This window comes from Cheilinus undulatus, linkage group 23 (genome assembly GCF_018320785.1).
Source record: "Cheilinus undulatus linkage group 23, ASM1832078v1, whole genome shotgun sequence".
Classification (NCBI taxonomy): Eukaryota; Metazoa; Chordata; class Actinopteri; order Labriformes; family Labridae; genus Cheilinus; species Cheilinus undulatus.
In genome coordinates, this window is record NC_054887.1 from 3,355,948 (window position 1) to 3,382,554 (window position 26,607).

The 26,607-nt window shown below is 40.5% G+C and overlaps 2 protein-coding genes and 1 non-coding gene across 5 annotated transcripts in view; 1 reads left to right on the forward strand and 2 right to left on the reverse strand.

Moving 5' to 3' along the window:
- The window catches only part of brd1a (bromodomain containing 1a), a 30,458-nt gene extending 15,646 nt beyond the window's left edge, over window positions 1-14,812 (reverse strand). For 2 of the 3 annotated variants that reach the window (XM_041780735.1, XM_041780737.1), the window contains exons 1-7: window positions 14,502-14,812; window positions 10,620-12,024; window positions 7,793-7,961; window positions 7,430-7,561; window positions 3,930-4,058; window positions 492-804; window positions 65-379 (exon numbers count right to left, since the gene is read on the reverse strand). In XM_041780735.1, coding sequence (XP_041636669.1) covers window positions 65-379; window positions 492-804; window positions 3,930-4,058; window positions 7,430-7,561; window positions 7,793-7,961; window positions 10,620-12,007 — 2,446 coding nt within the window. In that variant the 5' untranslated portion in view covers window positions 12,008-12,024; window positions 14,502-14,812. The remainder of the gene's footprint in view (window positions 1-64; window positions 380-491; window positions 805-3,929; window positions 4,059-7,429; window positions 7,562-7,792; window positions 7,962-10,619; window positions 12,025-14,501) is intronic. The other variant, XM_041780736.1, reaches the window with a different exon arrangement.
- Window positions 3,198-3,270, reverse strand: trnak-cuu. The gene has a single exon. It is a non-coding gene; the product is annotated as a tRNA-Lys (tRNA).
- A 1,591-nt stretch (window positions 14,813-16,403) lies between the features above and the next one.
- Window positions 16,404-26,545, forward strand: zbed4 (zinc finger, BED-type containing 4). The gene is made up of 2 exons (XM_041780862.1): window positions 16,404-16,556; window positions 21,764-26,545. The coding sequence occupies exon 2, from the start codon at window positions 21,955-21,957 to the stop codon at window positions 25,744-25,746; it is 3,792 nt and encodes a 1,263-aa protein (XP_041636796.1). The 5' UTR covers window positions 16,404-16,556; window positions 21,764-21,954; the 3' UTR covers window positions 25,747-26,545.
- The last annotated feature ends 62 nt before the right edge of the window (window positions 26,546-26,607 follow it).

A 26,607-nucleotide genomic window follows, 5' to 3' on the forward strand; every position in this document is an offset into this window, starting at 1 on the left:
GTGAATGCTGCGACGTAAAAGGAACATTTTCTTTCTAATAAAGCCAAACCAGATCTGTACATACCCTCATCATCTGGATAATGTCCATTAGCCTTGGGTCTTTCTTCCTTACTTTTCTCTGAGTGCGAGGCAGCTTGTGAAGATGATGCTGATGTGGAAAAAGATGGAGTGGAAGAACGGTGATGATGACAAGGATGGACTTTCTTCAAGCTCATTTCACTGCGCACATCGTTGATGGTCTTCTTGAGCAGCTTAAGGCGCTTGCTGCGCGAGGGGCTTGACTTCATGGCACAGGTCAGGTCAAACTTCTCCAGGAGCTGCTGTAGCTGCTTGTCCAGAGGCAGATGCTCCCGATTGGCTGGCACTAGTAGGCGGTCAACTGAACAATTCAAGCAAAGAGAGAATGAAATGCATGATTTTTTAACAGATCATTATGTGACTTCAATGATTTAAAACGTCAAAGAGACAAGTCGTCTTGCTGCTGTCCTTACCATCTTCCCAGGAAAACGCTGGCGTTTCCTTGATTTCAGGAGCTTCTGACAGATGCATGCCGCTCTCAGAGTCAAAGCCAATTTTTCCCACATCTTTTCGAGCCTTTCTTAGAAGAGCCCCACCCTGGTCTCTGAGGCGAACAGCAGCACGGTAAAAGTAAGTGTCTTTAGAGTTATATTTCATGCAATTATCAACAATGAGATTAAAGTCGGTCTCAAATTGGTCCAAGTTGTTGTAGCCCTGTGCGTCGATGCGCTGTCGCATGGTGGAGAAGTCCATTGGATGCTTGATGTGGTCGAGGTAGTCGGGCACCTACAGGAAACATCAAATGCAGAGAATTAAGTTAATAAGTAGACATTATCACTGCGTAACGCATGTTAGCCCAACATTTCCCAAAATGAAGCCAATAGTCACACACCCAGCCATGATCAGCTGATGGCCAGCTGATTCTGATTATCGTCTCCCAGCTCCCACAACCAATCACAGCTCTCTCTCTCAACACAGTGGCCAATTTAAATATGACATACTATTACTAATATGCATCACGCTGCAAAACTTCACCTCCTCCACCCCAGTCTCTTCCCTTTATAGCTTAAAGCGTGTTGCACCCTCACATACAGTTTCATGCTACTATGGATTTATTACTCCTGAACCAATTTCATTGTATTCAGTATGCAAGTCATAAATGTGTCTATGCATATGGGCGTTTCTAGAAGGGAGCTCCCTGGAAAGCCAGAGAATGCTGCTTGACCCAGGGAGCATCTTTTGAGCAGAGCCATCTACACCAAGTAAAACTGTATATCCATTTTGCAATAAAATGGTTAATGTGCAACACGAGTGTTCCTGATTGATTGGAGTTTTATTTCAGCATTAAAACACATTCATGGAGCACAGATGGCCTAGTGGTTAGGTCACGCCCCATGCACGTGGGTTCAAGTCCAGCCTGTGGCTCCTTTCCCACATGTCTTTCCCTCGCTTTCTCATCCCTGTATCTGCCTCTATTCTCTGTCCCCATCCTCAATCAATGGGCTCTGTGCATGGCAGGATGTGACCAGTGAAAAATTAGGCGGCCTGACAACTTCCACCCAACAATATGTGCTAACAAAAACGGGATCTAAACTGTCCTATACATTTGTTGTTTAATTGTTGTTTGTGGTTATTCTTTATCGTAATGGCACCCAAACATGATAAAATGACGTTTCAGAGACAGGTTAAAAGCACCTCTGGAAATCATTTCTGTGTGCCGCAATGTACATCTTCAGTTAAATTTAATTCTGTTCTTAGTTAACTCCTGCAAACAGCGGGTAAATCGCAGTAAACCACAACAAATCTGCCATCATGTACCGTTCTCTTCTGCGTTCAGTCTTCTGGCAGAAATTTGTAGGCGGTGTAATGTCAAATGCAGAGTGATGCGTGCATAGAGCCTATAAAGGCATAAAAAGCCGGTGCCAGTAACCAGGAAGACCTTTCAGACTGGCAGGGCTACGTGCCGATTCCGGTTCCTGAACCTAAATTTGAATCGGCCGGTGCGTTCAAAAATTGGTTCTGAACCTGAAAAGTTGGTTCTCAGCTGGAACCAAAAATTGTTGGTTCTTTCTTGGGAACTCTGACATCATCAGTGGGTGTATCACATTCTAGATTGAGAAGATGAGAAGAAAAATAAAAATAAAAAGTGGTCTGCTGGTGAGACAAAATGTTTGGTTGTGATGTGAGGACTGACAGAATTCCAGGTGAAGCTGGAGAGTAGAACAAGGAAGAGCAAGTTATATGCAGAAGAGATGGCAAAGGCTGGGTTCACCTGAACACCAGACCAAATAATTATTTAACTCAAGAATGTGAAGAAGGAATACTGGGACAGCATGAAAGACTTGGGAAAAAGTGGAGCAGGATGTGGTGACACATGCCCATCATGCCCTCCCACTTTGGTCCTGCTTAAACTGGTGTGAATACGGGCTGGTTCACCAGAAAGCACCAAGGTCCAGAGACTCCAGAACGGAACCAGAGCCAGAACCAGAACCGTGTCTGTCTGAAAACACCCACTGTACTGTAAGCCATGGGCCTTTTTCAAACAAACCTCTTCTCTCTCTCCCAGTGCACTTTCACTCTGTTTGCATGCTCATATGGAGAGTACGCCAAACTGAGCAGTGAGAGGCACTGAAAGCCTCTGAGTGTGGAGAAGGAGTGGGTTTATTAAACACTTCAACAGTAAATCTGCTCTGATGCTGGTGTGTTGTTCATCATTAAAAATACTCTCTGAATGAAATTTCAGTATCATCAACTGCACAAGTTAAAACGGCGTTAGATGACATAGAAACAGCAGTGTCATAAAAATCATCTAAATAATCCAAATAATCTGACTAATTAGATTAGATCATCTAATTAATAGGACAGATCTCATTAACCAACCTCAACTCCAATGAAATCTGACACAAATGGCATAAATATGCTTTCAAACCTATGCTTTTAAACCTACCTCAAGGTTTTGTCTGAAATATACAAGAAACACACCTTTTTAGTTTGCTGTGCTATATAAGAAAGTAAAAGTACCTTTCATTTTATCTCTTTTAAACAGTTTAACCACAGATGGATAGAGAGTATGTGGCAGTTACCACCTAACCCCACTGGTCTAAATTTGAACACATACACGCTGGTGCTGCCAGGAAGGAAGCTGACTAATCTAACAGAAACTCCAGAGACATAACGATCGCCCAACGTGGGGCTCGAACCCACGACCCTGAGATTAAGAGTCTCATGCTCTACCGACTGAGCTAGCCGGGCTTCAGAAAGACCTGCAGACTCAGGGTCTCTGAGACGCCAGGCAGTGAACCTAAGGCTAAAGTTACACATTCTTCAGACCAGGAAGTCCCATTGCTCAACTCTGCCGTCACTGGGAATTGAGTTTGATTTATAACTCGAGTCACTCTGATCAGATACTGTGACACGGCCTGAGCAGCTGTCTGCTCGCTAAAGTGTGTTAAAGAAGCTTTTAACAGATGTGTGGGGATACAAGGGAGAGCAAAGGCTTGTCATTAGTCTCCCTTAGAGGTCTGTTTGCTGTGTCAGGGCTCTAAAAGATTTCGGAAAATAACATAAGAGACTTGTAGCTTGCTTTCTCATGGATTCCTCTGCACACCTTTCTTTTGAAAAAAAAAAAAAAAAGATGTTATCAAATTATTTCACTGCTGGAAAAACAGAGCCCCTACACTAGTGTTAGGGACCTTGTATCATGTCCACAGCATTAAAAATGACACAAGCCGTTGAAAAATGAAAACCAGAAAGTCCAGTTTGAGCACTGAACAGGAAGTATGTCTGGATGTCAACTCAGGACTGTTTGTTTAAGAGATGATTTAAAGGAAAATGGTTTTGGTGTTTGAGTGGCATCCCAAGAACAGAGATAATACAAATTCTCTACAGACAACGCTACAACAGTAGTTCACCTCATTGACATCGACTGGCTGAGCAAAAATCCTGGCCTGGTCTTTTGACTGGATCTGGTCCAAGAGAGCTCGTAGCAAAATACTGAAGGGAGTCAGCTGCATCTCCAGGAGGGTTTCCTGCTGTTTGATCTGCAACACAAAATTTGTATTTATTCAGATTAAAGTCTTTTACCACACTTTATGCCAGAAGCCAACTGAGAATTTTTCAGTCGAAAAAAAGCTTCTTTTTCAGCCCAGACTGACATCAGGGGGTTTTCCTCTGTGACTTTTGGCAGTGCCGAGCCAAAGTGAGCCACGCTTATTTACTTTTCCATCACCAGTTTGGCCGCGCTGATAATGCTCCTGCTCTAGAGCAGGGCCAAAGCGAGCCAGCTGCGGCTCCAATGGGGCTTTTTCATTACATGGCACGGCTCGACTTGACTCAGCATGGCAGCCCAGCACAGTAGGGGGTTTGCTTTTCTACCACAGCCAAACTACCCGTCTGAGGGCGCGTCTAGAGCTGATGATGCTGTTTAGAGCCCTCCCCGATTTCTCTACACTGATCTGAATGACTTTACATCGTGTTCAAGCAAAAATCAAACTGTAGTTCGACAGCACTGCGAGCTTTCACACTACCCCCCCCAACCGACCAGTCAACAAACAATAATTCACACTTATTATTAAAATGAGAGGATTTTCCTGCATTTAAGTTTAAGAACAGTCTCCTTATTATTGATTTGTGGGTCTCTAAAGAGCAGAAAATGAACACAATCATATTTTTGGATTGGGCAGTGAGAACATCATTCTTTACTAGTGCTAGTTGATAAATTAAAGACAGACTCCATCATTGGCTAAATGTTTCCAACATCTCCAGTATTTTATTTTTATAAAAGTCTAGAACAGTGTTACTCAACCCTGCTCAACCAAAGAGCCAAATTGTTGAAAAACACCTTTGCAAGAGCCACAATCTAAGTGGTGAAAAGTAGCAAAAACGGGTTAAAGCAGCAATAAAAATAAGTTAAAGGTGGTTAAAATGTTCAAAAAGCAGCAAAAATTTATGAAAAAGGGTGAAAATGAGGAGGAAAAGGGTCAGACAGTAGCAAAAATGGGTGAGAAGTGACAGAAATGAGTTACAGGTGCCAAGAAATTGTCCAAAAGTGGCAAAAACATGGCAAAAGAATGAGTGAAAAGTGACTTCAATGGGCAAAAGCAGTCAAGAGCGGCAAAAATGGGCAAAACATAGGAAAAAAGTGGTATCAAATGACAAAGGGTAGCTTAAATTGGCAAAAAATAGTGTAAAAGTGGCAAATGGGTAGAAAAATAGGAGAAAATGGCATTTAATGTCAAAATGGGGGAAAATGGCCAAAAAAAGTGATAAAAAAGGGCAAAAATGGGATAAGAGTGGCAAAAAAATGGGCAAAAATAGGAAAAGGGGTATATAATGGCAAAAGGTACCTTTAATGGGCAACAAATGGCAAAAATAGGGAGGGGAAAGTGGAAAAAAATTAGCAAAATAGTTAGAAAAAATTGTATTTAATGGCAAAAATTAGCTTTAATGGGTGAAAAGAGGCAAAAAATTGTGAAAAAGGGCAAAAAAGTTTCCCTTTTTAAGATTTTCTAGGGGAATATAATATAAAAGTAGGACATAAAAGAGCCACAAATTATCACAAAAGAGCCACATGTTGAGTATCACTGATCTAGAATTTGTCTATAAGAAGGGCAAGGGGTCAAACTATTGTTCTTAGTAGGTGTGAAAAAAGGTGTATTCCTGGATCTGCGCCTGCTCCTTCCTGATCTCACTCATTGTGAGAAGTGTGAGAAGCCATGTGCAACTATCAGACCACAGTATGCAGAGTTTTTGTCTTTTGTCATAAATATCTAAGTCATAAAGTGAATGCTGACACAGCTGTAACAGAGTTACAGACAGCAGAGATAAAACGTATCTCCCCGTCTCCCTGTGGGGTGAAAAATCATCATGGTGGGGGAGTATCAGTAGCAGAAGGGGTAAATCCCCCCAGCAAATTGGTTGGGCTGTCCTGCTTTCAGCGCGGCGCGGCCAAACTGCTGAAGGAAAAGCAAATCAGCATGGCTTGGTTTGGCTCGGCACAGCCAAAAGCCGTAGTGAGAAGCCCCACAAGTGTGCCAATTTTCAGCCCACAGATACCTTTAATCCCTGCCTCTCCTTGGACTGACTACAACTCCTTAACAGTGGTGGTCTCATGTCAGCATTCACTTTGTGATTGAAACGTTTATGACACCGTATCAAAACTCAAGATTTATGTGCACAGCCTGAGTCATACTGATGAGTGAAATCAGGACGGACCAGGATTACAAATTTTTCTGTACCTACTAAAAACAAAAGTCTGAACCTTCTCAACGACAAATACATTCTAGCACGCGATGGAGACAGTCTTAAATATTCAAATGGTGCTAGTAAAGCATGCTGTAAAGTCAGACAGTGTAGAGATCAGACTGGATGAGATCGAAGAGGGCTTAGAAAGGTACAGTGTGTAATATTTAGCCTAGTAACATTTAGCAAAACAAGCTTGGTTAAAATGAAACATAACATTTATAAGTAGATTGATCTAAATTAGTGCTGACATCTGATAACACATTTCTTAAATTTATGTTTTAAATTAACTCAGAATAAGCCTTTTATTCATACATAGGGAGGGTCCCCTCCAAGGACACTGCCATCTTGGATTTTTGCATTTTGCCTGTTTCTATGACACCATAGAAGGAACCAAATAACAGTTAAGCATGTATTGATTTTTAAACTTCACTGGTTCCCACAGTTATCACCAGAGAAATGATCATCACACTCCAGAATTGACTGTTAGATGTTGATAGTCCCAATTTTACACACTGCACATTTAAAGGTACAGTAGCTTACAGTAGGTAGCTCAGTTGTGTGGGAAAAGCAAAACTCCCGGCGTGCTGGGCAGCAGTGCGGAGTCAAACCTAGTCGAGCCGAGCCTCCCTTTGCAATGGAAAAGCCCCAATCAGGTCGTAAATCAGCCTTTATTTATTCCAACCTGTATGTTTACCTTACTGATAAAGGTCAAAATAGGCATCAAAATGCATATCATTAAAATGCATTGACAATAACAATATTTTGATGCATTTGGATGAAGCTCAAGCTAGCTATCTACAGAACTCATATTCACTGATGCCAATTTATAGGTTACAAAAACTCCTTTTTGATTCATTTTAATTTAATATACAATAATATATTATATATTATAATTTTTGCTTTGAAATAAAGTCCTTCATTCATTTTGTTCATATTTTACTACATAAAATTAAAAAATGATGTTTCACACTCTATATTTTTGTCATATTGTACAGACCTACTTCACTGCAAATTTTAACTGTAAATAAAGGACAGGACATTGACTGCAATACAGTGGGCCAAGATTAATTCAGACCCCCTGTTGTATGCTCAACTGCATCAGAAGACACAGATTTTTAATTTTTAAACTACTTCATTGATTTTTTAAATTTTAATTCTCCTCTTTTACCTCTTCTCTCTTTATTTTCTCCCTCTTGCGGATCAGCTCCAACAGCAGTCTGGCTCTCTCCAGGTCATGACGGAGACGATGCCATTCCTTCAGCTGCTCCTTCAGTGCCCTAGTCTCCTCCTCGTTCTGTTTCTACAGAAGATATAGAAATAAAAGATCCCCCCATTAAAAATCAACAGAAAAAAAAAACAAAATGATGAACTTGAATTATAAGGGGATGACTCCAAAGCATTGCCTTCGAGGTTTCAGTAGAGTTGACCAAATGTGTGACAAAATAACACCACAAATATTTACATTTCTACAATCTACTGGTATTTTTGTAGTAGGCAAATGAAGACTTAATGTCTCCTGCGGTGGACTGACAGACAAACAAACCGCTTGTGGATTCTTCTGGGTCTGCAGGCTTGTCTGAAGGCGTCTGATGAGGGGAAGCCCATTCCTTGACTGCCTCTTCAGTGTCCAGTAATTTAGGACCAGCTCCACAAACGCTTTTTTCTTCTGCACTGACACCTGGTTCAGAATGGTTTGTAACCTAGAGGAGAAAAGAGGAGATGATTATTTTGAGAGGTTTTGCCCTTATTAGATAAGACAGCCCAAGAAAGATAGAAAATATGGGGAGAAAGAGATGGTTGAAGACATGCACCAAGCGGGGTCAAATCTGGCAGCCATGACATAATGATCACAAACACAAAAGCTATACCAGAAATACTACTTTAACAAAGATTACAGTTCTAATAAAAAACTTACTGAAGATGTTGGAGGTTGTAGTGGTAAACTAGAGGACACTAGATGAAAAGCGTTCCAAATATTTTGCTTTCTTACACCGCAAAACCTGTGTAGTCAAGTTAGAGTCAATAAAGACACTTTTACTGTGTCTGTAAGGTTCCACACTACAGAGTGTTGATTTATCTGTTTTTTGGACAGTTGGTACTTTAGCATTACTCATATTTAATGACTCTTTTAGTCATCTAAACATATCAAACACATCTAAACGAATATTAATACACCTCAAAAAACATCTAAAAGGATATAAATACATATAAAATAAATGTTAACACTTTGAACTAGGGCATGATTGGAAGTTCTGCCCCCCAGATTTGAAATGGCAGTGAGCAGTGCTTAGATTAATTGACTCTACAGCCTGAACACATCAACACTGTCAAGCAGCTCCAACACTGAGGGCCATTTAACTCAACTGTTGCTCTTCTTTCTAATGTGAGACACATTTGCACCACGAGTGAGGTTATCCACCGAGTTAGCGTCCCACCTATGACTTCAGATGCTCCTAAAGCAGTGGCTCTCTCCTGTTTAGCGTCAGGACTTTCCACAACCTCCTCTATGACAAATCATGCACCAAATGCCTTACATTTTTTAATCATAACTATTTCTATTTAAAAATGGGGCAGCTTGGATATGAAATGGAACAAAAGCAATGCAAAAGAACAAAGAGATGAAGACATTTCCTTCAAGAACAAGCACACCATAGACTTTTTGCCACTTATTTTGTTTCCAGGCATACATCAGCCACCCACTGAAAATTTGCTTTCTAACCCCACATTTGAGAACCAAGGTCCTAAAGCAGTGATAAACAACTGGAGGCCCGGGGGCCACATCAGGCCCCCCCACAGCTTCCCATTTGACCCCCATAGGACTATTAAATTCAGAAAATTTTAGAGGGCAAAATATGGCATGCTGTATTTTAACTCTCTGTCTTGAAGTCTAAAGAAAACCTTCAACCTAGTGGCTTATCAGACAAGAAGCCCACTAGTACTTCTGTAGTTTGGCATAGTAAACACATACTTATTACTGGTATCTAGATTAAAGTTGCAGTTTTTTGCAATAATTTTGCACATAAGGCTCTTCACAGATCTGTTTTCGGCCAATCACAACACAGCATACTAGCATCACACATGACAGACATCAAGAGGGCCCCAGAAATATGTAGCTAAGATATCCCAATTGCCCACTTGTGGCTGTCTGCAGTTGAGGTGACAGGGGCTGATCTCATTGTTAAAGGCTTTAAGTTCCATTAATTTGGAAGGAAATAATATTTTTACAATTATACTTTAATTAGATGAAAATATTGATTCTGTTTCCTGTTATTATCCGGCCCCCACAGCGTCAGTCAAGAAAAAGCTGGCCCTTGTGAAAATGGAGTTGATGACCCCTGTCTTAAAGGATACAGTGTGTAGTCTTCATCAGTATGAATTGCCTTGCAGAGGTTGACTCTGCTTTATTCTTTTCTTACCACAGATTGTCAAGAGGTACTACAGCTCTGTCATACTATCGATTATCTAACACTAGTTTAACCACATGTAGGGTGCACCAATACTGACACGTTCAATTTTGCTGTGTATTTTAAAGGTGTGACGTTCCCTGAACAACCCAGTCAGATATCTATTCTCTGGTTGTTAAAGCCAATAGGGAAAGATCAGATTTTACTTTTCAACTCTTCAGTGGCTACTCAGTACTTAAAGTTAACTTCAAATCAAATGTTTTCAATTTACTTGAGTACATTATAGACCAGTACTTCTACTTTTACTTCAGTAAATTTAATGGAGTAACTGTACTTTTACTTGAGTACAATAGTTGTGCACTTTCTTCCCCCTTTTAAAACCTTAAAGGAAATAAGTTTAAGGATTTAACAGCAATTATATTCACTACTATCCTTATTAGCATTGGCTAAACTGAATGCTGCCAATATTCAATAAGCTATTTTTTTGGATTAACTACTAAAAATTGCAGGCGAGACGTATGATGGATTTACTCCTCTCCTGCAGTCCAGTGATATGAAAAGTTGTTGTGTTTTTAGTTTTCAGAGCTTTTAAATGCAATCAATAAAAACTATGGTAGCTGTATTATTTTTAACACACCAACAAAAAAGTGGAGAAATTTTGGACATCTTAGATAGTGGTAGAAGAGTGCAGCTTGCTGTGTATGCTACCGTTTAGAAGTGAACCAGCTGATATTTCCTGAGTTAGGAAAGTATGATGGTCAGAAAGGCTTGTGTTCACTCTCATATCTAACCACAAACTTTTTCACATCTGCTATGTCCTTTCAGGCTACAGAAGAACAAAATATCCCTTGCTGAATCACAAAAAACTCATCAGTACCTTAAAAGCAGCCATAAATAAAAAATTGGCATCTCATGTAACAAAAAACAAACATCCTTTCATTGATAAAGTAATACCTGTGAGCAGGAAAACTAGGCACTGTAGCATGGGTTGCATCTTCACTTTCAGGTTCAGGCTCTGGCTTCTTACTCTTACTCTTCTTCTTCTGCTTTCCTTTGTACTGACCAGCAGCTCCCCCTTTTTTACACAGTCCATTTTTGGGTTTGGCGCCATCATAGATTGTGAGCGGCCTCCTTACACACCCATTAGGTGTATGGGCTCCACAGTAGGCTGTCTTTTTTACAGAGTATATGGAATCTCCTGAGTCTGTTACTTCTTTGATCGGCTCCATCTTCATGAAAAGGCCAGCCTTTTGGGCACAGCTGACATGGAAGGCGGTGTAACAGTTGGCTTTGTGGCACTGTATGCATGCCCCAACACCTTTCTCTTTACAGAGGTAACAGGTGAGCTTCCAGCGGGCTTGGGGAATGTGGCTGACACCATCGATGGGCTCTATAAAGGTGGTGTTTGAGAAGCCAACCTCAGGTACCCAGAGGGCGCACACTACATGGCCCCACCGGTCATCATCTGTCTGTTTCACTGCTCCACCCTGATTGGGACAAAGTATGCAGTCTACAGGTTGGGTGGGTGACTGGAGGCAGTGTCTGCAGAGCCACTGGCCCTCAGGAATGTATGGAACACCGTAACATTCCTGGTGCACAGCCACATTGCACATATCACAAAATAAGATAGCATTGCTGTTGTGACACTCTCCATCCATGCATATGCAGCAGACAGCGTCCTCGTCAACAGGACTATGCTTTTCACTGCATTGATCGAGACTCTCCAGGTGCAATTCTTTCTCAAAGCGATCGATAAGAAACTCAAAAACATTATGAGATATTGGACCGACTCCTTCGCTCCTCCTTTTGTCGTTGACCAAATCCAACCATGCATAGTCTTCCTCATCCATATCATACTCTGTTTCCTCATCCAGCTCTTCCTCTGTCTTCTCTGTAAATTTATAATATGTAGCTTGACGTTTAGGAACTGCAGGGAGATTATATTCTACTATACGAAATTTAGGTTCTGGAAGCTTTGGGCCGGCATTAGCTCCTGCATTATGCCCCACACCCTCTCCATGACCAGTGATCCCCAGTGCAGCATTTCTCTTCTCCTGGTTGTTTTTTAGTCTGACAGATCTCAGGAGCACCTGCTGCTGGGGTTTCTCCGCGTTCTCCTTATTGCTGGTGCACTCCATCATCTCTTGCACTGCAGGGTCATCGTCCGAGATCACGTCCAGCTTGTCATAAATGCTGATCCGATGAATGCGGCCGTCGATATCGAACTCCACCATTCGCTGCGCCTGGGCGTAAGTCAAGATTTGTTTGTTGGGTGAAGGTTTGATGGGAGATGGCGGCCTCTGCGGCACCGCAACCCGGTGCTGCCGAGCTTTTTTCTTCATCTTGCTGCTCCGTGTTGCTGTGGAGACACAGAGCGAGGAAAACTGTAAGACTTTTAATGTATTTCATCAGGGTAAGATACGTTTAAACACAGTCAGGGCAGGTGAAGGCTGTGTGTCAAGGTCAAGAAAATTCAACGGCCTCAGCGGTGTCAATTTTGGCAGCCCTTTTTAAAATTAAGTCTTAGTGTTAGTCTTAAGAATGACTGTTTATTAGTTTTAGTCACATCTTTGCCATTTTTAACTTTCATAGTTTTCGCCCAGGTTTAGTCAGGGACAACTCAGATACATTTAAGTCCAGTTTTAGCCAATAAAATTCCCTTACATTTAGTCCTTACTTTTATTAATGGCCTTTTATTTCTTTGTTTAAATTCAGTCAACTGGATTCTGGAATACACTTAAATGCTAAACATTTAGATTAATTCATTATCCATGCTTAACATGATTTGAATACACAGAAAATACAGTCTAGGCTTTAATGCACAGTAGATTTTGATGACCAAAGGTCCATCCCTAACATTTTAGTCAGTGCCAAAAACTAGACTTAATTTTCACCAGAGTTTTAATCACCAAAGATCAATTTTTACCCTGTCTTAGTCTTATCTTCATCATGGGAAAAAAGACAGTTGACTAACATATTTAGCCATAGTTTTAGTCAACAAAATAAAAAATGGGCCCCAGTAAAATACCTTAGCTCTGTAGTGTACTTTATTGAGACTACATAGCAGGGGTGGAAATAAACTTTTTTTGGCCTACCTGCCATTATGGCTGATGGGTTCAAAAAAATGTTTACCAGCCACTTTATTCTAACAATAAAAATAATGACACCATAATCAAGGCTTATAGTATTCAATTTAAAAGCTATTCAATACAGTGAAACGTTTCTATGGCATTTCCTGCATTTTGAGAGTCTGACTTGCAAGAATTTCAATATTTTGTGCATGATTCCTGCAATCTGGTGTCAGAATTCCAATCTTATTTAACTATCTTGAACACAAGATGAGTGAAACATTAGTTAAAAGACACCTTAAGCAAACACACCAGCTGCAGTACTACTCATATGATATTGAGTCAAACCATCCCTGCACACAGGTGACCTTAAACATTTGACAGCAGTTCTGACACATGCAGGAGGACGCCGGGTTTTTTGGTCAGTGAGGGAGTAGATCCACTCGGTTCTGGTTATGAAGTTGGTAGGAACAAGCAGAAAACCTGTATTCAATTCATGCTGTCACAAAAATCATTCTATTGTCATCATTATTACTATTAGTGTTTGCACATGAGAAATTAAAATAGATATAAGCACAACTTTCACAGGGAAAGTAAGTGAGTTTGTGCAGGTGAGGTAAGGCAACCCCTGTAATACAAAAAATGGTTGATACAGCTGTTACATTACTTTTATTTACCTGCCCCAGTGGCTGGTAGGTTTAGCAAGCTCACCCGACACTGTTTAAAAATACCTGCATTTGGCTGGTACTAATTTCCCACAATGCTACATCAACTTCTATTGAAGCACTAAGCAAGCATGCATCCACATATTTTACTTGGTTTTCCACTGATAAGTTCATTTCTGTTGTTTTCTAAAGATGTTGACGTGTCTACCTTGCTGTTTTGGAGTACCAGTGCTGATTTTCTCAAGGTAATTACTTCATTTCATATGAAATGACTGAAACCAGCTCTTTACAGCAGGAAAACCAGCATAGTTATCCTCAAACAATGACAAATTAACTAAGAAGTTGTGGAAACAGCTGAAATACTTATTACTTTTGTGGGGAAAGAGCTAAATTAAAGATATGGATTCATGTCACTCCAACTTCGGAGAGCGAAAAGTTTAAAATAAATATGGGCTGAGGCTGTGTTAAAGATAAATTCTGTTCATGCCATGATAGTCTCTAAAACTCTGTGTAACCTGGAATTTAATAGTAATTGGAGCAGTAGCAATATTTTGTCAATGTGCTAATTTTTCCCTTTTTTGAGAATTAAATCTTTCCTTTTCCAACCTAACCGACTATAGCACAGATTGAGTTGAGCATCAGGTATCTTTCATTGATATCATGTCTCCAAACTGAATGCTAGTCATGTTAAAGTGTCTCTGTTGTGATCTGTAAAGTAGTAGCCTGCTGTGCGTTAGTTTTATCAATGAGATAGGGCATTTAAATGCAGTGGGAGGCGACCACACAGGGCACTAACACGACTCCACACTAGTTAACACTTGAACAATTGGTACAGGGATGTAATTGTTTTTTTTTTTTCTCGTATCAACTCAGCCAAAGTGGCCAAGATGCTAACAATAACATTAGCCAGGCAGCAGACTAGCATTAGGAGCTAACCGCCCCCTACACGAAGCAAGTGGCGTCAAACCAGACAAAAGCCCTTAATACATTTGTTAATTTTCATCAAACGTGTTAGACTGTTCGCATATCTTGCGCATCCACTGTGTGAGTCATCTACGTCTGGAAATAAAGCAACAGTAAGCAAATTAAACCAGAGCACGTACCTTGGATCGAACAGTTTTGCTAGCTGGAGAAGACGGTGGCTAGCCAGCAGCCTTACAAAGCAATGGCAATACGGCCTGCTAAGTGGCTCTATATCCGAACGCAATGTTCTCATCCAACGGGCGGAGGGGGGCTTTCAAATGCAAATAAAAAGGAGAGAGATGCTTGTTGGGTGCATGTGGGGTTTCGATGTTAAAATTCACAGAGAACACCTAGTTATCTGCTTTGGGGGACCATTCATAGGATAGAGTCACTCGCTAGCCCCAGTCGACCAGAAGCAAAGAGCAATAACAGCAGCAGCACTACCAACTGCTCATCCCCCAACACAACAATGCGTTTCACCAGACAACTCCCACCCGTACGCACTACTCTACGCGTGACGCTGGAGGTCATGTTGGTGGTGAGTCGTACATTTCACACAAAAGCCCATCTGTCACACGATCAATGCATTGCCCTTTGTCACTACTCTCCAGCTATACGGAGGTCCAAACAAAGTGGGACAGTGGCAGTGGTTGAATAAAGCTGAAACCCACGTCTGCATCGGCTTCCCCAGCTGAAATGTCAATTTAAGACCAACACAGTGCCTTTCATGGTCCGTGTTACAGATACAGCTCAGACAGAGCTTCTAACGTCAGGGCTAAACAGTATACTAGACCAGGGTTATTATAGTTAACTGAAACTAACAAGATAACAAAGATGTAAAAATTATTTTAGTTAACTGAAGCTGAATAAAAACTAAGCTTTACAAATAAAACAAAAACTAACTAAAACCGTACTGTGTACTAACAAAACAAACTAAAATGAAATAGAATTAGGGACAAAATCTTAGTTTTAGTCTTTGATACTAGCATACTGACTGACATGAACACCCAAGCCTGAAGAGAGTAAAACTGCCTGATTTGATAGAAGACAACTTCACAAAATAGTAATTTTAGGTCTTGAGTTGTATACTACTGTGGCATATTGCATCTACTTGAAAATAATTTTAAAAAAATCCTGTTTTTACGTCATAACTATCTCATAAAAACATTTTTTTATTTATTTATCTATGATTTTCCCGTTTTTACGAGATACTAACAGGAAAATCATAAATAAATAAATAAAAATCCTGTTTTTATGAGATAGTTATGTCGTAAAAACATGAGGTTTTTTTTAATTTTCAAGTGAATGCAATACGCCACCGTAGTATACCAACAGTAAAACTGAATAATTACAGTGAAAAGTGAAGAGCCCTTTTGGGTGTCGCCCCTGGCATGTATCCCATATTGCCGACAAAATTAAAACTAATAAAAACTAAACTAAAACGAAGCAATTTTGGAAAAAAAAAAAAAAAAAAAAAAAAAAACTAAACTGAACTAAAAAAAACTGCAGTGAAAACTAATTAAAACTAAATTCAAAACAAAAGGTAAAAACTAAATAAAAATTATTAAAACTATTATAACCTGTGCTAGACGTTAGAATAAACCCAGTTTGTTTAAAGCAGTAACAACATGATTATATACAGAGTGGTGAATTCATATAAAGCGTCACGTTACTACTTCTATGTAACTCTTGATGTCATTTTAACGCAATAAATTATTTTCCTTATCTGACAATAAAGCAACAGCACAACAACTACTACTACTGTAATAATAATAATAATAATAATAATAATAATGTTAAAGAAATCAATATGCTATATGTCGCTTCAATTATACCTTCGCTTATGGTAAACACAGAAAAGGGGGGTAAACAGCATGAATGGCAACTTTCAGCAAGTGTGAATCAAAGAAGTAAAGGGCAGCTATTAATGCCATGCTGTCTGTCTATATTTGTAGTACCGTATCCTGAATATTTGTCCATTATCCACTTTGCCCTACTGAAGACCCTGCGACCAGTGACATCATTAAGCCTGTTCCTTCCGTCCGACGCTGTGTGGAGCTACTCCGGCCGAACGTGAACTGCTAGCAAACCAGGAGACAAAAGCAACAAAGTGAACCCCCCTCCGGATCAATCAAATGTGTCATATTTAACTGTTTAGGAGCCGAAACCCGGTGATCCCACGGCCATACTTCAAAGTAAGTGTCACGAGTGCATGTATTTGTCTGAAAATGATTTAATGTGACTAGGACGTCGTCGTGAATGCAGGTCTGATTCGGATCCCGTGTGGTTCGTGTGCTGCCACGGCTGGGTTCTGCCTCGCCAGGTTAGCTTGTATGTCCCGTGTGTGTGGCCTAGCTGGCAGCTAACCAGCTAGCCGTCGTGGTGCGGTCCGAAATTTACCAAACGCATTACCCGTGTGATTCAAACCCCAATTATATTGTTCTGCTTCTTAATTTGTGTCAAATGTTTGTGCTACAAATCCACGTGACACAGGTGCTGTACTGAATGACGTTTTTTTTGTGTGTATGTTTATTAGCTTTGTGGCTAACACAGTTAGCACCAAGATAGCCACCGTGGTGTTTACTGATGATGTAGCGTAACTGCCAGCAATATGTCAATATAACGTTCAGAATATAGCGTTGCGAGGGTTCATGAGCTTCTCTCTGGTGCTAGATGTTGTAAGGCTTATTTGAGCCTGTTTGAGGGTCACAATTTACAAGCAAGTTTGCTGCGTGGAGATAAATGCTTGTTAGGTTTGGCAGTTAAGCCCTGTCCTCTCATCTTCCTGGCTAGCACTTGAGCTAAACCCGGAAAAACTGGCTGCCACTGCTTTCTTAGGAAAGGGCTGGTGATTACCCGTCCTTTTCCAGTGAAACTGCAAAGTTGCCACAGGGTTTGGTAGCAACATTTATGGGTGTAGATTTTGTAACATGAATAAAATTTTACAAGACCATCTTAAATAACTTCAAGCCTAACTTAACTCAATAAATATTCTTTATTCAGACTGTTGTTCTCAAAACGGATGCATTTATTTAGGTTTGTCTATTTAATCCATTCTAATATAAATTCTTTCATAAAAATATAACCGAAATGATCAGTTATGCCTTAAGTGAAGTTGTTTTTTTTTTTCTATTTTTTACCAGGGATGTCATTTGGCCTTTTTGGGGGGGCTGAAGCCCTGCTAAAATGTTCCTTAGCCCTCCTAACAATAAATACAGTAAAAACAATGACCAAATTAACCATGTGGAACTTGCATAAATAAAAAAATATATATGCTTATTATTAGTAACATATCCTTTCCTCTAACACTATAGACTTCTTTATGTGGCTTTTTGCATCCTGTTTAATTACAGAATAATCCAACAATTCACCATTTAATTTTATTTACACTATGGATCAGCTGACCCAAAGACTGATTACCCGGGCCCCCAGTTGGGAGGGGCTCTTAAGAAGCCTGCAATGGCAAGTGTGTTTTTTTTTTTTTTTTTTTTCTTAGTAATAAATGTCATTGTGGAATCAAAAGCTCAAAAGCAACTAAATGAATTGGTCAACAGACTGAAATTTGTATCAAATAGAGTGAAATAAAATACTGCAGGCCCTGCTCTTCCCTTAAAAATGTCGGAATGGTGTAGTCCAGCGCTGTGAAATAATGCAAGTAAATTTAATTTAACCAAGGTAAAATAGTGCTCTTACAGTAGCAAGTTATGGTTCAGCTATCGTTTTTCTTTACCGGCCACTTTATTTAAACTGGCATAATAATGTGGTGATACATTTAACATTATAAACAAGGCTTATAGTGTCCAAGTAATAGGCGATCTTGTACATGTTCAAACTACAAAAGAAAAGAAAAGTTCTTAGACTTATTCCAAAAAGGGAAAATCATTAGTTTTCTTAATTTAGTTAATTGGATTTTGGCTGTTTAAAGCCTCCATTGTATCTGTGTCCTCAAAGGTTAATTTAATGTAACCTTGACCCAGTTCCAAAATGATTTATTTATTTAGTATTCAAGATTTCATGGGGAGAATTCTGGCTGTGTTCTTAAAAACTGAAATAGAACATGAAAAAGACTGATTTAAATTGCATTGTTTTCTGTCACTTTTCTCTCCATTGCATTGTATTTTCTTACCTCCCATGGCTGGTACGTTGAGTAAATTCACCTTCCACTGCACAAAAACACTGTCATCTGGCTGGTAGCGGGTGCTAATTTCAAACTCTGAAACAGAGTACTTAACAAAATCCACACCATAGTCACACATTACCAGTTAGTTGTGTGAACCCTCTTAAAAGAATAGAGTAAAAAAACAGAAAAACCAGCCCTACAGTGTAAACTACTTGCATTCCTAACAAGCTGTATAGAAAGATGCTGCTTGTGGTGCTGTTCAAATCGACTTTATATTGAGAGTCACCATGAAAGTTTTGGCCATTTTCATTAAAAATGTCAGCTAGACTCCAACAAAAAGCAATATTCTAATTTCTTGAACTTAAAGGCAGTGTTTGTTGAAGTACTGCTGACTAGACTCGATGTGTTTAAGCTAGGTGGAACTAATCACAGGTAACTGGACAGGTTCCTGGCCCATCTCAGGTTGTGTATATTAAGTTTAAACTCATTCATGAAAGATTCTTGCAAAATGATATATATATTTTTTCAATCTTGTTGCGCTACATTTATAGTTTAGATCAGTGGTTTTCAATCTTGTTTTGGCTGAGGCACACCTGAAATCTAGCCAAAGTCTCAAGGCACACCATATTCATACCTTTGTGAAATAGCCTCTTTAATATTTGTTAGAGTATCTTTAGTCATTGTATACTTGTAATTATAAAATTTTGGTTGTACATATTCCCATGGCTCACCTGGACTTACCTCAAAGCACACCGGTGTGCCCTGCCATGCCATTTGAAAATTACTGGCTGAGAATCAGCGATTCTCAGCGGGTCATACCTCAGGTCCCACTACAGCTCCTTGAAGAGAAACCATGACCAACATTTAAAAAACAGTCAGCCAACCAAAATTAATAAATTAAAATGTGGCAGTTTGGTTCATAGATTAATCCCAAAATGACTGAAAAAAGAGGCAAGACAAGTGATAATTTATAAAAAAGGTTTATGTCAACGCAGTCACTCAGAGGACTTGCATGTATATATTTTATTTTCTTGTCCTTTAATAAATTCAAATTTTTATAAATTTTCCAGAGATCTTGAGGAATTACTTTATTGTCATGGGAAAACCAGTTTGAAATCTAAGAATTGGAAATAAAGCATTGAAGCCACAAGAAGCAAGCAAAATATACCCACTATCATTTCAAAACAGTGTAAGATAAAAAAAAATGTGGATGTGTTTCCATGTGTTGTCATTGCAGTTTTTGGCCACACTTTATTTCCAGAGCCTTCATTTCTGACCCGCTGAAACGGCTGAGACCCAGTGGTCTTTATTAATGGTTCTCAAATGGTGTGCCTTGAAGAAAGTCTAAATATGCACTGGAAATGTGTACAACCGTATTTTAATGCTTCAAATACACTGTAAAAAATGTCTATGTAGGTTCTTTTTCATCCAGGTCATGGTTATCCAAATCTTGGTCCAAAGAGGGCAAACTGGACTTGATTGAGGTTTTTAAATATGTTTGGCCTTTCCTCCAAAATGCTTCTTCATGAACCAAAGAAAAAAAATGTCTTCAAGAGCCTCAGCCAGGTTTAGATTGCTCTGGATACTGTAACATGGTGGTTTTTCAGTGGTTATTTTGGCTGGATATGAATATGGTGTGACTTGAGTTTGGCTTGTTATGAGGTGTGCCTTGGACAAAAAAGGTTTGTGAACCACTGCTCTGTATCACAGTGTTTTGACAAATCGTTGATGTTCTAAAGAAAAAAAAAACGGTTCCTCCCATTTTGGTCCCAAGTACTCTAAGATGTGTTCATGAGTGCTGCCATTTGCTGAAGCGTTACGGTGTTGTAAAAACATACACACAAGGGTCATTATTTACTTTGTTAAAGGTGGATCCTCTTCAGGACCTTTAGGCCAGGCTTAAGCATGTAAATGAGACAGCCTAGCCTCACAAAGACCAAAATTTATGCTATGTTTGGGTGGGGCTTGACAGGTTGCAGATTTGACCTCTTTGATGTTTACTATTACAAAGATCTGCCCAAAGGATAAATATCAATGGTAGATATTGGCAGAATGGAAGTTTTATTGAATAGGATTTGAAGTAAGAGTTGGGACTAACAGTAAACTACAAGTTGTAGCTGTCATGGCTTGTATTAAGATCCAGTTCAATCAGCTTTACATAGAGATTAATCAATTATAAACATTAGGGTGATACCTACAAATGTTCAAAATAACAATTCAGCCAATAGCCAATCCCAATGATTCTTTTTCATCACTTCTTTGGGTGTAACACTCTCACTATGCCACACAGATGATACTTGGGTAGGCCACCTAGGTATATTTACAGACACCCAAGTATATTTGCTGACCGTAATTTCTTTCTTTCTTTTTAAAAACCATATATTGTTACCATCAATGCATGGTAGAGGTGTCCACTGGTGGTCTTAACCTCAAAGGTACGAGTGCATCAGTTCGTGGAGCCTTGGATGAGTAAAAAGGAGGCATGAATTGGTCTTTGGACTGGCTGTAATGTTGTAGAGCAGTTCACTGAGGCACTGCTGCTTGTTTTCATAGCCCGCTCTGCCATGCTTTGGCTCAGCGTTTTTTATCTCGCGCGACCCCCGTTGACCTTTTATTTTTAAATGAGGGTTCTGTTGGCTGTAGGTGCTAGCTAATGAAAGTGTTGGTTTTAGATATTCTGTTCCCCACTCCATACTACTAGGTGGCAGAAATGTACCATTTCATTGTTTGCCACCCACTAATAAAGCTCAAGAAAAGAAGAAGAAGTAGGGGCTAGCTAGCTAGCTGGGTGTGTATCACTGGTTGCAATCCAGTCAAACATTTCAAAAGGGGGTTGATGCTATTTGAGCAGCTTTATACAGTGCAATGCTGATAAATACTGTCAAAGGAGCTAAACACACAATAGTAACCTAAAAAATGAGGTGGCGTGGGATATTTCCCTCTGCCACCCTTGTAGCCCAGGTATAGTGACATTCTATGGGAAACACTGAACGTTTGACCATGAAAACACTTCAGACTTGTCCAACAGGTGACTTCTTTTCCCAGATAAACATCTCTTATTCTGTTTAGCAGTTAAAGGTAAAAACTAGTGACTAATGACTATTAAAGCCATTCTGCCAATGGCAGATTTTTGCAAACAGAGCCAATATCGGTCAATGTTGGACTGATACATTGGTGCATCCCTAGTTTTACAGTATTGAAAGTTAATGTCATGTAAACAGGTGTATATTATGAAAAATATGCAGTGCTTTAAAATCATTCTCTCTCTCCTCCTTTCTCTAGATTGTGTGTGGAGAGGTTGATCTCCTTTGGGCCTAAATGGAGATGGACAAGCAGGCGCACTGCGCTCCTGACAGCCACACACGTACTACAACACCTGCTTGAGCTGCTGTATCGATGACTACTCCTGAAAAAATTGATCTTAGTTGATGTCACAGACCTGAAGACTCTGCAGAAACCCTTGGGCTGCTGCCATGGATGGGGAGGAAGAGGTTTCTCACATGAGTGAGATGGACAGTGAACTTAATGGCTCCATGGAAAATAAAAAGAGAGAGGCAAAAGGGACCTGCCTGAAAATTGAGGGCCAAGACGGCTATGTGTTCAAATCCTATAGCATTAACCCTCATGAAGCCGTAGATGCACAGTCCACTGCCTGCTCTTCACTAACACTGGATAACGACCCTCCCCCTCCTTTTCATTTATCTTCTCAGGATGGACAACAGCTGGAGTCAGACCTAGCAAGTGAGACTGATCCAGCTTCTCCAGCTCTTTCAAACAAATGCCTGAGCACTGAAACTGAGGGAAATACAGAGAGTGAAAGATATGAAAATGGAAATGAAGGAAGTCAACATATCAGTGAGGAGATAGGGGAAAGCAATGGACTGGAGGAGGAAACCCAAGATGATGAAAGGCTAGCATTTGGTAGCTCGATTGGTCCCTTTGTAACTAGAGATGGTGATGATTATAGTAATATACTAAGTGGATACACTAGTACCCTTTATGATGTTGCCATGGATGCTGTCACCCAGAGCCTTTTGTCATCTATGAGGAGTAATACCAACCCAAGGAAAAAATCTCCTGCATGGAATCATTTCTGCATATCACCACGGGATAGTACCAAAGCAATCTGTTTATACTGCATGAAAGAATTCAGTAGGGGAAAAAATGAGAAAGACCTCAGCACAAGTTGTTTGATGAGGCATGTACGAAGGGCTCATCCAACTGTGCTCTTACAAGATGGAGATGCATCCTCAAATAATCTCAATAGCCCTCTTGCCTCATCTTTGATACCTCCCTCCCCAAACTCACCAAAAAATGGAGACTTGACTACTAACGTTATTTCTTCTGCCTCAAAGAACACTTCACCGTCCACCTCCTCAGCTGAAAATTCAGATCTGTCATCCAAAGAAGTGTTACCCAAAGTTGAACCAAAACTAGAACCATATGCCAACCCAGACAGTCTTTGCAGCTCACTCTCAGCCTCACATTCCACTGAAAACATCCTCGAAGATATGTCAGATGGCGGGCCAGCAGGCCTTCCTGGGACTCCTAAGAGCTCGAGTTCCCGTCGCAGATCAGCTGTATGGAAACACTTCTACCTGTCCCCTGCCGACAATTCCAAAGCAGTTTGCATCCACTGCATGAATGAATTCAGTAGGGGCAAAAATGGAAAAGATCTAGGCACTAGCTGTCTTATTCGTCATATGTGGAGGGCTCACAAAGAGGTTGTCATTGAGGAAAATGGACAGGGCAATCACATTCCCCCACCATATACAAACCCACCCTCACTCTTGTCCCGCACACAGCTGCAGGATCCTCTGGACTTAAAAAAGGAATCCCCTCTTCTCCCATCCTCACCAGAAACCATATCAGATGAATTACCCCAAAGCATTGAAGAAAGCATGGATATAAAAGAGGAATGTGATGAGGCTATGCATCTCTCAGGACAGGATCCCTCCATCAGTCTCTCCTTCAAAACTCAAGGGGATGACACACCCCTGACTTCTTCGCCAATTGACCTCTCTGAGGGCCCAAGCCTCAATCAGGATCATTCAGTTTTCCAGCAAAACAAGAAGATCATGAAACGGGTGAAATCTGAAGTGTGGCACCATTTCATAGTGTCTCCTGTTGATCAGCTAAAAGCACTGTGCCGTTACTGTCCATGCGTCATTAGTCGGGGTAAACGGGGCGACTTTGGTACAAGCTGTCTGATGAGGCATCTCATGAGACGCCACCCAGACGTCCTCAAAAACCAAAAAGGCACAGATGAGAAGGAGTCTTCCCCTCATCCTTACACCAGTCTCACAGCATCAGATCTCACTGCAATGGATGCAGTTTCAACCAAAGAAACTGAAAGCCCTGCCAGTGAGAAAAAGCCACAAGCTCTGCCTGTTTTCAGTAAAAAGACATCAAAACTGTGGAACCATTTTTCTATTTCCCCTGCTGACCCCACAAAGGTGGTTTGTTTGCACTGTAGCCGCACAATTAGCAGAGGCAAAAAGACTACAAACCTCGGCACAAGCTGCCTCTTTAGGCATATGCAGAGGTTTCATGGACATGTTCTAGAAAGTAACAATACTATCTCAGGTGATGTGCCGTCTGCTGAAATTCAAGTTAAACAAGAGCTCATGGACACTTCTGTTTATGAAACGGAACAGAACCTAGAGCAGTTTGATGAACACCACCCGGTTGCCAAAAAAATCACCAAACTTATCGCAGAAATGCTCGCACTGGATCTTCAGCCATCAGCTATGGTGGAGAATGCTGGACTGAACAGACTTCTAGAGTACCTCCAGCCTCAGTATTCTCTACCACCTTCCTCTTACTTTACCAGCACTGCCATACCAGATATGTACGAGAGGGTAAAGGATGTCGTGCTGACCCACCTGAAGGAAGCTGAGGGTGGTGTTGTGCACTTCACAACTAGCATATGGGTTAGTAGTCAGACAAGAGAATACCTGACCCTTACTGCCCACTGGGCAACGTACGAGTCAAGTGTCAGACCCCAGGGTCAGGACTTTCACTGTTCCGCTCTCCTAAGTGTCTCACAAATAGACTGTGATCACGATATGCATAACATCCCAAAGCAGCTTGAGTATCTGTGGGATTCTTGGATCACCTCATCAGGGCTGAAAAAGGGGTTCACTGTAACTGATACCACCACCATTAGAAACACCTTAGAGGACCATGGCCATGTCACCATGCAGTGTTTTGGACACACTATAGACCTCATCGTTAGTGAAGCCATAAAGAGCCAGAGAATGGTTCAGAACCTTCTGAGTATTGCACGAAAGATCTGTGAACGCGTGCACCGCTCGGCAAAAGCCAAGGAGAAACTTGCTGAGCTCCAGAGAATCCACCAGCTCCCAGAGAACCAGCTGATTCAGGATATTCCTTCCAAGTGGAGGACCTCCTTTCTCATGCTGGAACGGCTGGTGGAACAGAAGAAAGCCATCGATGAAATGTCGATCGAGTGCAATTTCAGGGAAATGATCAGCTGCGACCAGTGGGAGGTGATGTTGTCAGTCTGCAACGCACTGAAACCTTTCGAAGTCGCCTACAGGGAGATGAGCAACCGCACTGCCACTCTAGGACAAGTGATACCACTCGTTCATATCCTCAACAGAAAGATAGATCTTCTGTTCGACGAGACTGTGGGCATCGACACCATGCTCAAGTCTTTAAAGGAAGCCATGGTGAGCAGACTGTCTGCAACCTTACACGACCCAAGATACACCTGGGCCACCATGCTAGACCCCCGATACAAGACTTCATTGTTCACAGAGGAGGAAGCTGAGCGGTGTAAACAAGATCTCATCCATGAGCTGGACTCATCATCTTCTACCTCAGTGGCAGTTAAGCCTCCACTGCCCAATGGTTGCAACGAGAACCCTGTTTCAGCTAACACCCCCAACTCAAACAAGGACAACCTCTGGTCACTTATGGCTGACATCCGACAAAAGATAAAACACGAGGAAAAGCCAAAGTCCTCAGAGCTGGCAGTGCTGGAGTACCTTGAGGAAGATATTCTTGATCAAAGCTGTGACCCCCTTGACTACTGGAACCTCAAAAAGTTCCTGTGGCCTGATCTTGCCAAAGTAGCTGCCCGTTATGTGGGCTGCCCTCCCAGCATTGTTCCAGCAGAGACACTGTTCAGCACGGCTAGCGTCAACTGTGCCCTAAATCAACCCAGGCCTATATTGGAGAACTTGGAGGGTTTGCTGTTCCTCAAGGTTAACCTCCCTTTGATTTATTTTCAGTACTGATTATTAAAAGCATTAACTTGAAAACCCTTTATCAAGGACCAAGTTGCATAGCTGTGAAATGGGGTTGTTGAGCAAAATGTAAAATATTGATTTATACACTGATTATTATGGAGGCCAGATTTTGAGGTTTTATGTATTGTGTACTACTGTTAAACACTTTGTGATGAAAAGTCTCAGTCAAAAGTGTATCAGGGAGGGAGGGTTTTTTTCTAGCTGTAGGGGTTGGTGATAACGTGTTTGCTTGTAAATCGGTGTTTTTTCCGTTTTCTGTGTCTACTCTCTCCTTGTGCCTTATCCAAAACTACTTCAGGTCAAAATGCTGTAAATATTTTTGTTAAAATTGCGCAAATCACTTCAGGATGCTTTTTGATAATTATGTATTAAAGATAGATGCCGAGTTGTTTTCTGGATGAAAACACGGCCCAAAAATAAATGCTGTGACTGAAAGATGTTTTAAGTTAATGTTATTTAATTTTCATTGTGAATTTGTGGCTCATGGTACTGTCATTTAGAATAGATCCTTTTTTTACTTGCTCAAATGTTTTTAATAAGATCATGTATGATATTGCTGTATTTTCAGAATAAGCAGTTTGTTTGGAATATACAATTTGTCTCTTAAGCACAATTTAAGTTTATGTCCAGGGGATTAAATTATGGGTTTATTATTGAGTAAAACATTGTACTGTACATTTTTATATGAAATGACTTCTGAACCTAATTTGATAAACGTTTTAGCATCGAGACTGGAACCATGCAAAATTTGTGGTCATTTGTAAATAAAGGTTTTCCTTATGCAATATTTCTGAAAAGGTTTTGATTGGTTATTGAATAAATGTATAATTTACAGGCCATTGAGCATGC

Bases quoted from the DNA above. Each gene is read 5' to 3' on its own strand.
- zbed4 (XM_041780862.1), top strand. From the start codon at position 21,955: ATGGATGGGGAGGAAGAGGTTTCTCACATGAGTGAGATGGACAGTGAA.